Source organism: Schistocerca piceifrons, chromosome 11, assembly GCF_021461385.2.
Source record: "Schistocerca piceifrons isolate TAMUIC-IGC-003096 chromosome 11, iqSchPice1.1, whole genome shotgun sequence".
NCBI lineage: Eukaryota > Metazoa > Arthropoda > Insecta > Orthoptera > Acrididae > Schistocerca > Schistocerca piceifrons.
In genome coordinates, this window is record NC_060148.1 from 57,613,265 (window position 1) to 57,629,200 (window position 15,936).

General features: G+C 41.9%; 1 protein-coding gene across 1 annotated transcript in view; it reads left to right on the top strand.

The window, feature by feature from the left end:
• The window catches only part of LOC124719991 (DEAD-box helicase Dbp80-like), a 149,325-nt gene that overhangs the window by 57,709 nt on the left and 75,680 nt on the right, over positions 1–15,936 (top strand). The window contains exon 4 of the mRNA XM_047245218.1: positions 7,976–8,078. Within this exon, the coding sequence (XP_047101174.1) occupies positions 7,976–8,078 (103 nt within the window). The remainder of the gene's footprint in view (positions 1–7,975; positions 8,079–15,936) is intronic.

Genomic DNA, 15,936 nt, shown 5'->3' on the forward strand with positions numbered 1-15,936 from the left:
CACCTTACTCCAAAATCGTGCTTAAAGTTCAGTTACGAGTTTGTCAGAAAATGTGAGATCGGGTCTGTACAGTGGGTGATCAAACTGTTCCCAATTCCAGAATTGTTGAGTAAATATTTGAGTGTCAGCAGCAGAATCGGGAGGTGTGTTGTCAGGAAGCAACACAATGCCTAAACGGAGCATTTCACACCATTTATTTGAATTGTGTGCCAAGGTTTTCTCAATGTTTCACAATATTGTACTGCGTTGGTGGTTTCATTCAACAAGCAGGATGCCCTGTCTGTCCCAAAAGGCAGTGATCACGATTTTTTTGTGCTGAAAAATGTTGCTTTGAATTTTTGTTTTTTGTGGGGGTCACAAGTGCCTCCACTCAGACTGTTCTGATTATGGAGTGACATCCATAGATGAGTGGTAATGTGCAGAACTGTGACGTGTGCTGTGGTGATGGTAGAACGAAGTGGTACTATCCGGACACGCCTCGTATCCATGGTAAAGCACTGTTTGGATCCAAATGTTTTGTGTGTTATGAAAATTGTTTCCATTTATGTGGCTCTTGCTTGTGGGACTTCTGTACCTAGCTCATTTCCACTATAACCCATTCACCCACATATTGGAAGCCACTCATTAGTTGTATTGGTGTGTATCTGGTGTTTAATTGGGTTAAATTGATCCTGGATATTGAAATTGGTTCTGCTTCTTCTCCCCCCTCCCCCCCCCCCCCTCCTCCCCACCCAAATGGAAGCAAATGTGTTATTTTTCTTTTCAGTATATTTTATAGTGTCAATGTTTCAAAGCCCTCTCTCACTATGGCTATAACCTCTGGAGAAGCTAACCAGTGAACAGAATAGTGTCGACACAATTTTTCTCAGTGCTTAAAATTTGAAGCAGGTTCCAACATTCTAATTCCTGCCCTGTTAATATTTTGTTTTTCCAAATACTGATTTGAAGAGTGGTGAGAGTGCACCTTCCTGTTGAATTTCAGTTTTGACATGAAAGGGTTAAGAGAAATGTCGCTGAAATTTTATTTTGAACTTTGTGTCCGTGAAGCTCATTATTGCTGTTCGTCTGGAAGAGAATAATTTTTGCCTTCCTTTGCAACTGAATTGTTGCTATTGTTTTTATTCAGTAACATTTCACATAATTATATAGGATACCTGTGGATTATGCCTAATATGATTAGGTGATAAATGCTTTGTAAAAAAGGATAGTAAAAATTCTGTTGCAATGAGGAGTAAAATTTATTCTTAATATTAAAGAAATAGCACTGAAGGAGCAACTAAGGAAGAATGGCTGTAACTATTAACAATACGAGGTTATTGTTGTTGTTGTTGTTGTTGTTGTTTCAGGAAGCAAATTTAATGCTGAACATAACACTGTGCAGTGAAAAAGAGAAACTGTGAAAACATTAAGGTATTTCAGTTAAGTCTAAGCCCTGACGGTTGTGTAAAACTATTCCGTAATGTTTGATCTCTGACTGCAGGACACATCTATGGAGGTAAAATGGCAACTGCAATGAGGACTTTGTGGGAGGAGGGGTGGAGGCAGGGCCTGAATTTATAGAACCGCATAGAGGTCAACACCATTTGTCACTTGTTGCCAATTGCTTGTCTAGCTCTGGTTGGTGACATCTTTCTCAATTAAAAGTAATCACTCTTCATTCTAGTGGCACAAAGTTGACATCTATATTTTATCTAACTTAATGTCTCCTTCCTCCTTCCTTCTTACTTTATGCTGAAAGTATTATGGTGTTTGTGAAGAAATGTTCTGCTACAGCCTATTTGTCAATATGCCCCAGGCGGCAATTCTTTATGTGTTTGGCTAAGCGAGTGTTGGTACTATCACTTGTAGTACTTGTAGTACTTGTGTGTACTTGCCTGCAACTGCATGGAATTTTGTAAACACTAGGTATTACCATGTGCTCAAACTACAAAACTGTCACACACAGCAGTACTAACTAGCTGGTCCTTCATTGGTTGTCTGCAGTGCGTGTTTGAAAAGTCTATAAACAATTTTGCAACAGCTGGACTAGGAGGGCTGCCCATAGACAACTCATTAATTTGCTCGTAAAATTCATTGCTGAAGGTTACCGATGTGGATAATATTGTCCTTACCACTGAAAAAAAGTAAGAAGAAGAAAGATGATGATCACAAGAAGATTAATGATGATTTGGATCTGACAATTTGTAACAAGCTTCAGAAATGTCCTACAATGAAAGTCTTAAGTTACCACTCAATTGCTATAAGTGTGGTATTTCTCTTTGGACAAGAGAGAACTCTGCAGAGCAGAATCTTACATGCCTAGCATGTATGGCTTACAAAAAGTGCACAAGCCATAGGTTCCTATGTGGTCAATTGAGAGTGCTGTAGAGTCTCCCACATGAGATGGACAGATATCTGACCTTATTGGTGCAGCTGTACCTTGTTAAAACTGAGAGTTCTATTGAAAAATATGTTTGATGATTACTGTGAACGAAGCTACTTCATACATAGCAGATATTTTTTCTGACTCCTATAATAGCTTTATTTAGGCACTCCCATTACAAACTACAGCAATGAGCATGATGACCAAATTGATGATGTGGCCACAGGCAGACCATTACCAGCTGTTGCCAGTTTGTTTGTGGACACTACAGACAGTCAATAAAAGACTAGCTAAGTGGCGCCGCTGTGTGTATACCAGGTGTGGAAGTATGAAACCGGAATTTGGTTGCAATAATTACACATCTGTTAGTTTGAAACTGATAAACAATATTTTATTCAAAATAATTTCCTTTGCTATGTATGTATGTATGTATGTATTCTCCCATCTCTCAGGTAGGTGATGAATGCCACACCAAAAATGTTCTTCTTTTGAAGCGAACCAGTCAGCGAGCCATTTTTGTACATTGTCATAAAAATTGAAGCATTGTTCAGAGAGTGTGTCCCAGTGATGCAAATAGATGATAATCAGAAGGAGCCAAGTCCAGAGAATAAGGCGCACGTCCTAGTATTTCCCAACTGAATGCCTCAGTCATTCCCCTGACTCGTTTTGCTGTGTGTAATGGGGCGTTATCCTGGAGCAATATGGCTTTTTGTTGCCTTTTTTCATATTCTGGTCATTTTTCACATAATGCTAGATTTAAATTGGTCATTTGCTGTTAGTAGCGATCAGTGTTAATGGTTTCACCAGGTTTTAGCACCTCGTAATAGATGACACCCTTCTGATTCTACTGAACACAGAGCAGTGTCTTCTTTCCAAAACGATTTGGTCTTGCAGTGGAAGTTGATAGTTTGCCTGGTTTCACCCATGATTATCGACACTTAGGGTTCTGTAAATATATCCATTTTTCATCACCTGTCACTCTTCGATGGGGAAACGACTTTCATTTGTATCTGGCGAGCAGCATTTCACAAATGGTTTTTTGATTTGCTTGCTGTCTTTCATTCAGTTGATGTGGAACCCATTTTCCCACTTTCTGCACCTTTCCCACAGCTTTCGACTGAAGAGAAACAGCTTTCTGCATCACAATGAATTGCTCCACAGGTTCATGTTGAGTTTGAGTATCATCTTCATCCGATAAGACGTGCAATTCGTTGTCTTCAAACTTTATTATGGTTTTCTGCGCTCATTTCTCACGTCAAAATCACCACTTCTGAATTTCTTGAACCACTTGAAACACTGCGTTTTCTGTAGAACATGTTTGCTGAAAGCTTCAACAAGCATTCGATGCGATTCTGCAGCAGTTTTCTTCAAATGATAACAGAAAACCAATGCTGTCTGCAAAACGTAGATCATGGGCACGAAATTTGACATGTTTACGGGTTTGAAACGGATACCAGTTTATGGAACTTGTGTTACTGTGTGTTGACATACATCGTCAGCTGTTACAGGAAGCAGACGACACTGCAGATGCAATCTTACGGGTCATACACTGACAGCTAACACAATATATAGGGAAATTCCGGTTTCATACTTCTAACCCTGGTGGTTCCTTTGTGCTGTGGACACAGGGTGAAGATGTGTTTGGGTATTTTCTTGGACATTTCAATAATATCAATACAGAAATTCAACTTACGATGGAGAAGGAGAGCATTGATGTATCCGTGATCAAATGAGTGCGTGGGACTTCAAGCTACGAGGTGCACTGTATAGCTACAGGCTCTGGTCGAAACCTCCATAAGAAATCCAACCGTTGTAAAGACAAAAAAGAACCTCGGCAGACATCTCTAATAAAATTTAAGAGCCAGTTTACTTATAAGATTAGCTTTTCAGAGCAATTGTCACTCAAGTAACGAGATGGATTGAACACACTGCCGGCCGCGGTGGTCTCGCGATTCTAGGTGCTTCAGTCCAGAACCACGCGACTGCTACGGTCTCAGGTTCGAATCCTGCCTCGGGCATGGGTGTGTGTGATGTCCTTAGGTTAGTTAGGTTTAAGTAGTTCTAAGTTCTAGGGGACTGATGACCACAGATGTTAAGTCCCATAGTGCTCAGAACCATTTGAACCATTTTTTTTTTGTTGAACACACTGTCCACGAAGAGTGGAAGCCAGGACTAATAAGCAACAGCAGCCATCTTCTGGGAAAGTTTTTCTCCCATTTTTTTAACAAGATTGGAACAGGAAAGTGTTGGCCATTATGGAGTTGAAATTATTTTCAGAACCACCTTGGAGATGAAAGAATTCTTAAGAACGACAAAAGATGGATGGCATTGACTAATGACACCTGGGGTTTAAAAAATTTGATGTAGCTTTGGGCAGGTATACATTGGCAACATGGACAGTGTTAATACCCGGTTAGTTGATCACAAAAGGAACCTGCTCTGGGACTTCGTGACAAATAGTCTGTTGTCTGAGATAGAAACGACAAAATAAAATGCAGTGAGACAGGCATTTTAGCAAAGACAGTGCATTATCACGTGTGCATATAGGCGGACATAGAAATTAACTGACATCATAATTTTAACAGAAAAGTAGAAGACATCAAGTCAGATCAGATGTGGGTGTCAATTTTGTGCCAATAGAATGAGGATAGAGTGCTTTAATTGAAAACGATGGTTTCAGCCAGAGATAATCACGCAATTGTCATTATGTGACAGATGATGGAGGCCTCTATGTGGCCCTCTAAATTTCAGCATCGCCCTCAAGACTTTACTGCACTTCCTATTTACCTTCTGGAGATCTCTCTCGCAGTCAGAGGCAAAATGTGAGGGAAAAGTTAAGTATATCATTCGTGGCCTCTTGATATGGACGTTTTGACTGAAGTAAACATTGGCTATGAAAGCCTACATTCTAACATCAATACTTTGAGGTCTAGCCACATAGAAAAATTTGGCCTGAGAAAGCCAGGCATTTGTGCTGTCATTTAAATCATTACTGGCATATTTGTGTTCGATCTGTTGTAAACAATAATGTAGCCAAAAAAAAAAAAAGACAAGCTCCGGTGATTGTTTTTGATATTTATCGTAGTTCATTGATAGATTAAAAGTTTTATGATGATGTCAAAAAATACAATTATTGCCTCCCTGCCCCCCCTCCTTCCTGCCAAAAAGGTTTGAAGTGAGTTCTCCAATTTTATGCACAATTGGCTTTTGTGTGGATAAAGCTGAAGCATTCTGGCATGCAGAGATGTATGTTGCATTCAGGGTGATACCATTTAGTTTTTTCCCTACTTGTTTGGCGAGTGAATTGTCTTGTCTTCTTGGAACAAGTCTTTGAAACCCTTGTTGGATGCTTTGTCAATAGATTTGCCTGTAAAAAACATTATTTAAGACCAATAAAACAAATAGAATTATAGCAGCAGTATCTGTACCAACACTATTAGCGACAAAAAAATTGTAACAGACTGCAGCATACCTTGGTATGAGTTTTGTCCAGCCTGATCCCAATGAGGTATTCCTCCTGCCGATCCAGAATCATTGAATTCTTCCTCTTGAGCTTCGTAAATTTCTTGGTCATTCTACAGATGTGACATATTTGTATCGGAATAACAGCAAACTGCAAAACCTAACAAGTACACAGACAAGATTTAAGAATATGAAAACGTGCATTGACTCAAACATTCATAACAACTTCTCTTACGTGTGCAGTGCTTTCCTTTCAAAGTAATTCAAGAAACTGACAGTAGAAGGCAGCACCTGTGAAAGGGCAGCTAGCGAGAAATCTGTACATTGTTCTCATACGAAATAAGTTCAGTTTTTGAGCGATAGGTGGTTCATGTGTTGACAGTCGGGGCTCGAGCTATACACTGTTGTGGTCTTTTGAATGTACTGTTGTGGCCTGAATAATAGTTGTACTTGGTTGCTATGTTTTAATAGGCAGTCATGCAGGTATTACATCACTGTATTGATACCGTGCACTAGCCAGCTACAACTGCATTGCTAAAGATCTCACTTGTGAAATACATGGTAAATTCAATTGTGGTTTTCCTTGTGTAGCCTTCTACTAATCCACCCATTTACAAAGTCTACAATATGAGGTATTCTTCTGTGTGCTCTGCCTCAGGGCAGCAACACTGCCACCTGCTTTATGCCTTTTTGGCAAGTATTGTAGCAGTTGGGTAGGGATGATGAATTGGTGTTATGAGATAAATTTGCTTCAATTAAAATTCTTGGTATCGGGCTTCATTACAAAGTGTGATATTCAATTTCTTTATTCGTAAAATCCTAAGTTAATTTCCTGTGAGTAAGTTTGTAAATTTTTCTTTCCATACATAATTTGATCAATATTAATAAGCCAATGCAGGTTTGATCATTCAAAGAACAGAGTACAATCAATACTTTTTCAGACTTTATTATACTTAAGACAAGATTAAAACAGAACATTAACCAGATATCCTAGCACTTACTTATTGCATGGAAATGACCTAAATATGCAGATTTTGAGATACTGCTCCCTGCAATATTGTGAGTTATTCTGATGGCAAATGCTGAGTGAAGCCCTTTCAAGACAGGGAGGATGTGAGGTTCCCAACTAAGCCTGCTGCATAAGAGTTTTGAGCAATATCCCTCTGTATCTACTGACGTCTGTTCGTAATAACAAAGTCTCACGCCCTTTTGTCGTTAGAATGGAGCTGGATGTAGTGGGTTTTGCTAAGGTTTACTGTTAGTGAATGTACCGTGAACCAGATCCAAATATGTGCAACAAATTAGTTGACGTCTGTCTCGAGGAGCACAAAACATTTGATTGCAAATCGGAATTCTCATAACTTCTGCAAACGTGGTCAAGTTGCTCACTCTGCCAGCGGACAGAAGTGGATTGTTAATGTGTATGACTGAGCGAGATGGCGCAGTGGCTAGTATACCGGACTCTAATTCGGGAGGACGACTGTTCGATTCCGTTTCCGGCCATAATGATTTGGGTTTTCCACGATTTCCCTAAATCGCTCCAGGCAAACGCCGGGATGGTTCCTTTGAAAGGGCACGGCCGACTTTCTTCCCTGTCTTTCCCTAATCCGACGAGACCGATGACCTCGCTGTCCGGTCTCCTCCCCCATACAATCCAATCCGATCCTTAATGTGTATGAGAAGTAGCAAGGACCGTGGACAGATTCTTGAGGGACTCCATAATGTATCTTTACTCAGTCACTACACTTCCCACCTATTTGTTGTTTACATCAGAAAGTAGTTTTTGCTGCCTGTCCTGTACACGTGATGTCGGTCAGTTACTCTCTTGTCCTCCAATTCCAGAGTGACCCTCTTTCTCAGGAAGTATCCTGTAACACACAGGCTGACCGGTTTGCGCTCTCACTGCTCTCGGGGTGAGGGTGGCTCTCAGCAGCAGTGGCAAACTGAGGAGTTGGGTCCAAAACCTGACAGAATCAACTAAAATAATAAATTGAAGCTGGCCTCTGTTATTTATGTATTACATTTACGTCTGCATAGTGAAAATAATGGCAGTAGTAAACAGTAAGTGTGTGAAGTTCTCTACAAAGCTGAGGATTTACACTCACAGCATTCGGAGAACATTTTGAAAGTTTGCTTCTGTACATGTTTCAGCCCCCAGAACATGATCGCACAGTCGCAGTCCGGTACGGGGAAGACGGCGGCATTCGTCTTGGCGATGCTGAGCAGGGTGGACCCTTCTAAGAACTACCCTCAGGTAAGTCGGCAGCACGTGTCTCTCACCTTTGTAACTGTAGTGGCCTCTGTGTCAGTAGGTGTGCTTCTTGATGTAAGCAATACTTACCCTTGGTTTGAGGGGGACTGTCCCATAAATTAATGAAATACAAATCGTGCAATACTAGGAACAAACTTTTATCATACAGTGGAGGCAGTGAGTAACAAAAATACGTATATAAATCTAAATCTATATGTATCTAAAAACAAAGATGATGTGACTTACGAAATGAAAGCGCTGGCAGGTCAATAGACACACAAACAAACACAAACGTACACACAAAATTCAAGCTTTCGCAACCAACGGTTGCTTCATTAGGAAAGAGGGAAGGAGAGGGAAAGACGAAAGGATGTGGGTTTTAAGGGAGAGGGTAGGGAGTTATTCCAATCCCGGGAGCGGAAAGACACACAAGGGTGTCTGTGTATGTGCGGTTGGATATGGGTGTGTGTGTGCGAGTGTATACCTGTCCCTATTTTCCCCCTAAGGTAAGTCTTTCCACTCCCAGGATTGGAATGACTCCTTACCCTCTCCCTTAAAACCCACATCCTTTCGTCTTTCCATCTCCTTCCCTCTTTCCTGACGAAGCAACCGTTGGTTGCGAAAGCTTGAATTTTGTGTGTATGTTTGTGTTTGTTTGTGTGTCTATCGACGTGCCAGCGCTTTTGTTTGGTAAGTCAAATCATTTTTGTTTTTAGATATATTTTTCCCACGTGGAATGTTTCCCTCTATTATAAATCTATATACATACACTGCAAGCCATTGTACAGTGGTTGGTGGAGGGCATCTGCTATTAGTTTCCTTTACTGTTCCACTTGCAGATGAACTGAGGGAAAAACAAGTGTGTGTATATGCTACATGTGAACCCTGTTCTCCCCTATCTTGTCTTCGTAATCCCTACAGGAGATGTACGCTTGTCAGTAGAATGTTGTGCAGTCGGGCCCAAATGCCAGTTCTCTAGACTTAGTCAGCACTATTTTGCAAAAAGAATGCCTTCTGCCTTCCAGGGATTCCCATTTTCCACAAACAGACAAGCAACAGTGTGTAAAATAACTGCAGAAATCAATGTGGAACGTACGACAAACGTGTGGCGAAATTTGATGTTAATGGGCTATGGCAGCAGACGACCGACGTGAGTGCCTTTGCTAACAGCGCGGCATCGCCTGCAGTGCCTCTCCTCAGATCGTGACCGTAACAGTTGGACCGTAGACAACTGAGAATCCGTGGCCTGCTCAGATGAGCCCAGATTCCAGTTGAGTAGACCCCACGGAGCCGTGGACCCAAGTTGTCAAGAGGCACTGTGCAAGCTGTTAGTGGGTCTGTAATGGTATGGGCTGGGTTTACATGGAAAGGGCTGGGTCCTCTGGTGCAACTGAGCTGATCACTGGTTATGTTCAGCTACTGGGAGACCATTTGCGGTCATTCGTGGACTTAATATTCCCAAACAATGATGGAATTTTTATGGATGACAATGTGCCGTCTCAGTGAACCACAATCATTCACAACTGGTTTAAAGAACATTCTGGACAGTTAAAGTGAATGCTTTGGCCGTCCAGATTGCCTGACATGAATCCTATCGGACATTTATGGTATATAATTTAATGGTCAGTTCGTGTGCAAAATCCTGCACAGTCAACACTTCTGCAATTATGGACAGTTAGAGGCAACATGGCTCAATATTTCTGCAGGGGACTTCAGACTTGTTGGATCCGTACAATATCGAGTTGCTGCACTAACGCTAAAGAAGGTCGGGCATGATATTAGGTGGAGGTCCTTGACTTTATCACCTCATTGTATGTAATGGCTACTACAATGCAGTAGTGCCTACATACTATTATTATTATTATTGTCCTAATTGTTATTAGTAGTGGTGGTGGTCAAATGCAATGCATTCGCTGCTTGAAGACTTCAAATTTCTGCCAGTTTGGATGTAAGGAGTCCTGCGATCAAGTGATTTACAACAAGAAATGTAGTGCACGAATTTAAATTTCGTTAATTTTAAATGCCTTGAGAATTCACTGAGAATTGCTTTGTCATTATATAAATAAGTGTTGTTAGAAATAAACAATCCCAATTATCTCATTGATCAATAGTTCACGGTTTTTTTAAGAAAAAGCTACAAAAACAAAATATCATTTATCTTTTATCATTTTAAAAATGGGAGTGTTGAAGGAAATTGGTTTTCCATTCTAAAGTTTATTTAGGCTTATGGTGATGATGGTCGGGGTGGAGGGGTAGTAGTTTTTATCTCATTGAACTCGGGAGTAATGGTCTCAGAAAGGTTAGGAACTAGTGATCTAGTGAACTGTTCTTCTTTCATCACGATCATGGGTAGCCCCTAAGGAGAGTGCAATAGAAGAAGAGAAACGAAGAGGTTTTGGGAGGAGGATAAAGTGTAAGCCACAAAGGGGCTACCCATGATCGTGATGAAAGAAGAACAGTTCACTAGATCACTAGTTCCTAACCTTTCTGAGACCATTACTCCCGAGTTCAATGAGATAAAAACTACTACCCCTCCACCCCGACCATCATCACCATAAGCCTATTGCACTCTCCTTATTGCCTTACTGGCCAAAGACTTCGCAGAGCTCCAAAACTTAGTTACAGATCTTGCATCGGAATGTCAGCTGGTTGGCTTGAACATGAACCTTTCCAAAACAAAAGTAATATCCAACAAATGAGTCCCAGCTGGAGATGTGAAAGTCAAGGACAGTCTACTAGAAGAGGTCAGTGAATATGTCTACCTTGGCCAGATTATAAATATGAAGGGAGACATAAGACCAGAAATCTATCGACGCATCAAGCTTGGCTGGCAAGCATTTGGGAAGAATTCAAAAGTATTCAGATCAAAAATGCCAGTAAATCTGAAGAAAGCAGTATTTGATCAATGCATTCTTCCTGTGATGACGTACGGATGCGAGACATGGACACTGAACTCATTCACAAAAGGGAAACTTAGGACAGCACAGAGAGCCATGGAGAGATCAATGCTGGGCTATACAAGAAAGGACAGGAAAAGGGCAGATGACATCCGGTCTGTGACGAAGGTTAATGACATCTTAGAGAGAGTAGGTTCCTTGAAATGGCAGTGGGCTGGCCACGTCGCAAGAAGAAAAGACAACAGATGGACGAAGTTAGTACTGGAGTGGAGTCCGAGAGAGCACCGGAGGCCTAGAGGAAGACCACCAGACAGATGGGACAAAGACATCAAGAAGATCGCTGGTAACACCTGGCAGAGAACTGCCCAAGACCGTCCCACTTGGAGAAGACTGCTGAAAGCCTACCTGAATCCACGAGTCGAAGAGGCCACATCATCTAATGATTGAATTGGCTGATGATGATGATGATGATGATTGCACTCTCCTTCATAGCTCTTCAGTATTCTCTTCTCCTGCCTGCCCTACCGGAGACATGCTATCATTTCCCTGTATCCTTCTGTCTTTGGTCTCTGGTGTGCCTTTGGTGTGTCTTTGGTGTGCCGTTACTTCTCCAGGTTTCTTTCCCTTCCACCTTTAATCCTAAAGGTGTGTCCACACGATGCCTTTTTTTGTGTTTAACTTCATATACTGGGTGATCAAAAAGTCTGTATAAATTTGAAAACTTAATAAACCATGGAATAATGTAAATAGAGAGAAGTTCACAAAATGTCCGACACATGGCGCTGGACAGCAAAAGTCAGTGACTGCACATGACAGTCGTGTATAAAAGGAGCTGTAATGAGAGAGAAATCAGCATTACGTTCCTATCGCCATAGGAAGGGGATTTGAACGGGTAAAGGTCGGTTGACGAATGCAGCTGTGGCGAGAATGTTTTCGAAGTTCGAAGCCATGGGTTGTTCAGACGATAGGCCTCGTAGTGGACGACCGAGCACAAGGCGTAATGCTGCTGAGATAGTTCAGGAAGAAATGGAGACTGTAGCGGGTTCGTCAGTGCTCGTGCAGTCGCACGTCGCACCGGCATTCCATACTCTACTGATTGGTTGGCACTTATGCGTACCCTCTGATGCTATCCGTACAAAATCCATCGGCATCATAACTGTTACCTGGCGATTTAGTGAAGTGCAGGGCATTTGCGGTGTGGGCATTTCAAAAGATGGCGGAAGATGAGGATTGGTTGAGTAACGTGTTGTGGACCAACGAAGCTCATTTCATGCTCCGAGGGTCTGTCAACGCCCACAACTGCAGAATTTGGGCTACCAAAAATCCTATAACTGTCGTGGAAACTCCACTGCACGACGAGAGAGTCACGGTATGGGTTGGATTTACCACATCTACTGTTACCGGGCCTGTTTTCTTAGAGGAAATGCGTGATTCTGTTTTTGTAACTGTTACTGTGACAGGTGAGAGGTACACTGTATCGGTTGAAGTTGTTCTCGTAGATTCGAGTTTCTACTGTAGCGACCCAGTATGTACACTATTTGATCAAAAGTATCTGGACCTCCCCTATGTGATGCAGGATTGAGCACTAAATGTCACTAGAGGTGGACATGCCAGTATAAAACGAGATGAGATTATTGTGTTGTCAGTAGAAAAGCAGTAACAACTAGACGAGTCAGTCAGGAAAGCTCAGTGACTTCGAATGTGAGCTAGTAATTAGATGTCACCTGAGTGACAAATCCATTAGGGGCATTTGAACCCTTCTAAAGGTGCCCAAGTTTACTGTTGCTGTAATTGTGAAGTGGAAATGTAAAGAAATAACCACAGCTGAACAGAAAACTCATTTTCTGACAAGAACTGTGGAATATTGTGAAGGGTGGTTGTAAATTACACACAGTAAGTGGAAGGAGTGACTCATTAGTACCAGTGTGCTACCAGCAGCCCATTTAACACAAGGATTGTGCGTAGGGATTTAAAAAGAATCCAATACAGTGAGCAGCTCTTTATGAGCTACACATTTCTGGTCACTGCTAAGTGATTCTGTAGGTGGTGGAAAAAGTGACACCATTGGACAGGAACGACTGGAAACAAATGATTCAGAATGACGAATCGTGCTGTATCCTGCACCTGCAATCTGATATAAGGGTTTGGGGAATGCCTAGAGAATTTGCATGCTGGGAGGATGTTAATGTGCTATCGTGTATAGTGCCAGCAGTGAGGTATGGAAGAGATAGTGTTATGGTATAGAGATGATTTTCATAATTAGTGTGTTCCCATTATTGTGCTTAAGAAAACACAAAATGTGGATGGATATGAACACAAAAATACATCAATGTGCAGTGCGTACAGAAAGGAACTGTTTGGAGAGTAAGATTGCATCGGCATGACATTGCAGTCTACCATAAAGCAACATCTGTGAGGCAATAGTTTGTGGACCATAACATTCCTGAAATGGACAGACCTTTCCAAAGTGATGACCTGAATCCAATAAAACAGTTATGGGATGAATTAGAATCACGACTTCACTCCAGAACCCAGCATCCAACATTGTTACCTTCTTTGGTTTTGGCTCTTCAGGAAGGAGGAGCTGCCATTCCTCCAGACAAATTCAGACACAGTATTGAAAGTATCTCTAGTGGAGTTCGAACTGTCAAAAGGCAGGTTCGGGCTGGCAAAAGGTGATGGGTGGACACACACCATATTAATTTCCACTAATACATGTCCAGATACTTTCATCAGATCATATGGAAGTTTGAGGCAAGGTTTCAGTTTGATCAAATGTTATTTTGTGTGTATTTCTGAGAGTGTGCCTAGAAACTTTAATTATTCAGCTTCTCTTACCGCCCCCCCCCCTGCCGCCCCCCTTCAGTGTTATGCACAGATGCTAGCAACAGTACAGATAGGCTGGACGGTGTAGTTGTTTTTGCAAGGAATCTTACAAATCCCAAGCACCCTGAGACAGAGACTTAACATGGCGTAGCACCTTCTCCTTCTACCAGAGTGGTTGGAAAGTGGTTCTTAAGCGGCTTGTTCCCAGGACCCTACATAGTTGTGTAAATGCAGCTCCAGAGTGGAAGAAGTACAATAGATAGTTAATCATGTAATTGTTCAATATTTCACATGTTTGTTTCTTGGAATTTGTTAACTATACATCTTTAATGCTGTAGCAGTTCTTTTAGAACATCTATGTCAGCTGATCAATTCCAGAACCCAGTTGGTCCTTGTTACAAAAAGTAGTAGCTGAGATTCTGTTATTAAAGGGTCTAGTAGAAATTAAAATCACCGATAATACTTGAACTGGGACAGCAGCTATAACGTTAGTGGTGCATGGAAGAGAGCTGTCAGTACTGAGAAGATTGAGAGAAATGTACTGCCAAGAGAGCAATGTGTGATGATGTCTTCGATGATTACCGTAGCAGAATACTGTCAAATGATATTTCACAAGACACAAAGAAATTCTGGTTGTATGTTAGTGGCACCAAAGTTAGTATCCAGTCCCTAATGAATGAGACAGGAATTGAAATTTAGGGTAACAAAGCAAAAGCTGAAATGCTTAACCCCGTTTTCAAATGTTCCTTGACAAAGGAAAACCCAGGAGAATTGCCCAGTTTAATCATAGTACCATTGAAAAGATGAATGAAATAAGTATTAGTGTCAGTGGCGTTGAGAAACAGCAGACAGCATTAAAATTGAACAAAGCTCCAGGGCCCAATGAAATCCCTATCACATTCTTTACTGAATTTGTGGCTGTGTTATACCCTCTTCTAACCATAATCTTACCATATATCCTTCGAGCAAAAAACTGTCCCCAGCCCTTTGAAAAAACCACAGCTTATACCTTTCTACAAGAAGGGCAGTAGAAGTGATCCACAAAACTACGAGGGCAGTTCAATAAGTAATGCAACACATTCTTTTTCTGAAACAGGGGTTGTTTTATTCAGCATTGAAATACACCAGGTTATTCCCCAATCTTTTAGCTACACAACACTATTTTTCAACGTAATCTCCATTCAATGCTACGGCCTTACGCCACCTTGAAGTGAGGGCCTGTATGCCTGCACAGTACCATTCCACTGGTCGATGTCGGAGCCAACGTCGTACTGCATCAATAGCTTCTTCATCATCCGCGTAGTGCCTCCCACGGATTGCGTCCTTCATTGGGCCAAACATGTGGAAATCCGACGGTGCGAGATCGGGGCTGTAGGGTGCATGAGGAAGAACAGTCCACTGAAGTTTTGTGAGCTCCTCTCGGGTGCGAAGACTTGTGTCAGGTCTTGCGTTGTGGTGAAGAAGGAGAAGTTCGTTCAGATTTTTGTGCCTACGAACACGCTGAAGTCGTTTCTTGAATTTCTGAAGAGTAGCACAATACACTTCAGAGTTGATTGTTTGACCATGGGGAAGGACATCGAACAGAATAACCCCTTCAGCGTCCCAGAAGACTGTAACCATGACTTTACCGGCTGAGGGTATGGCTTTAAACTTTTTCTTGGTAGGGGAGTGGGTGTGGCGCCACTCCATTGATTGCCGTTTTGTTTCAGGTTCGAAGTGATGAACCCATGTTTCATCGCCTGTAACAATCTTTGACAAGAAATTGTCACCCTCAGCCACATGACGAGCAAGCAATTCCGCACAGATGGTTCTCGTTTGCTCTTTATGGTGTTGGGTTAGACAACGAGGGACCCAGCGGGAACAAACCTTTGAATATCCCAACTGGTGAACAATTGTGACAGCACTACCAACAGAGATGTCAAGTTGAGCACTGAGTTGTTTGATGGTGATCCGTCGATCATCTCGAACGAGTGTGTTCGCACGCTCCGCCATTGCAGGAGTCACAGCTGTGCACGGCCGGCCCACACGCGGGAGATCAGACAGTCTTGCTTGACCTTGCGGCGATGATGACACACGCTTTGCCCAACGACTCACCGTGCTTTTGTCCACTGCCAGATCACCGTAGACATTCTGCAAGC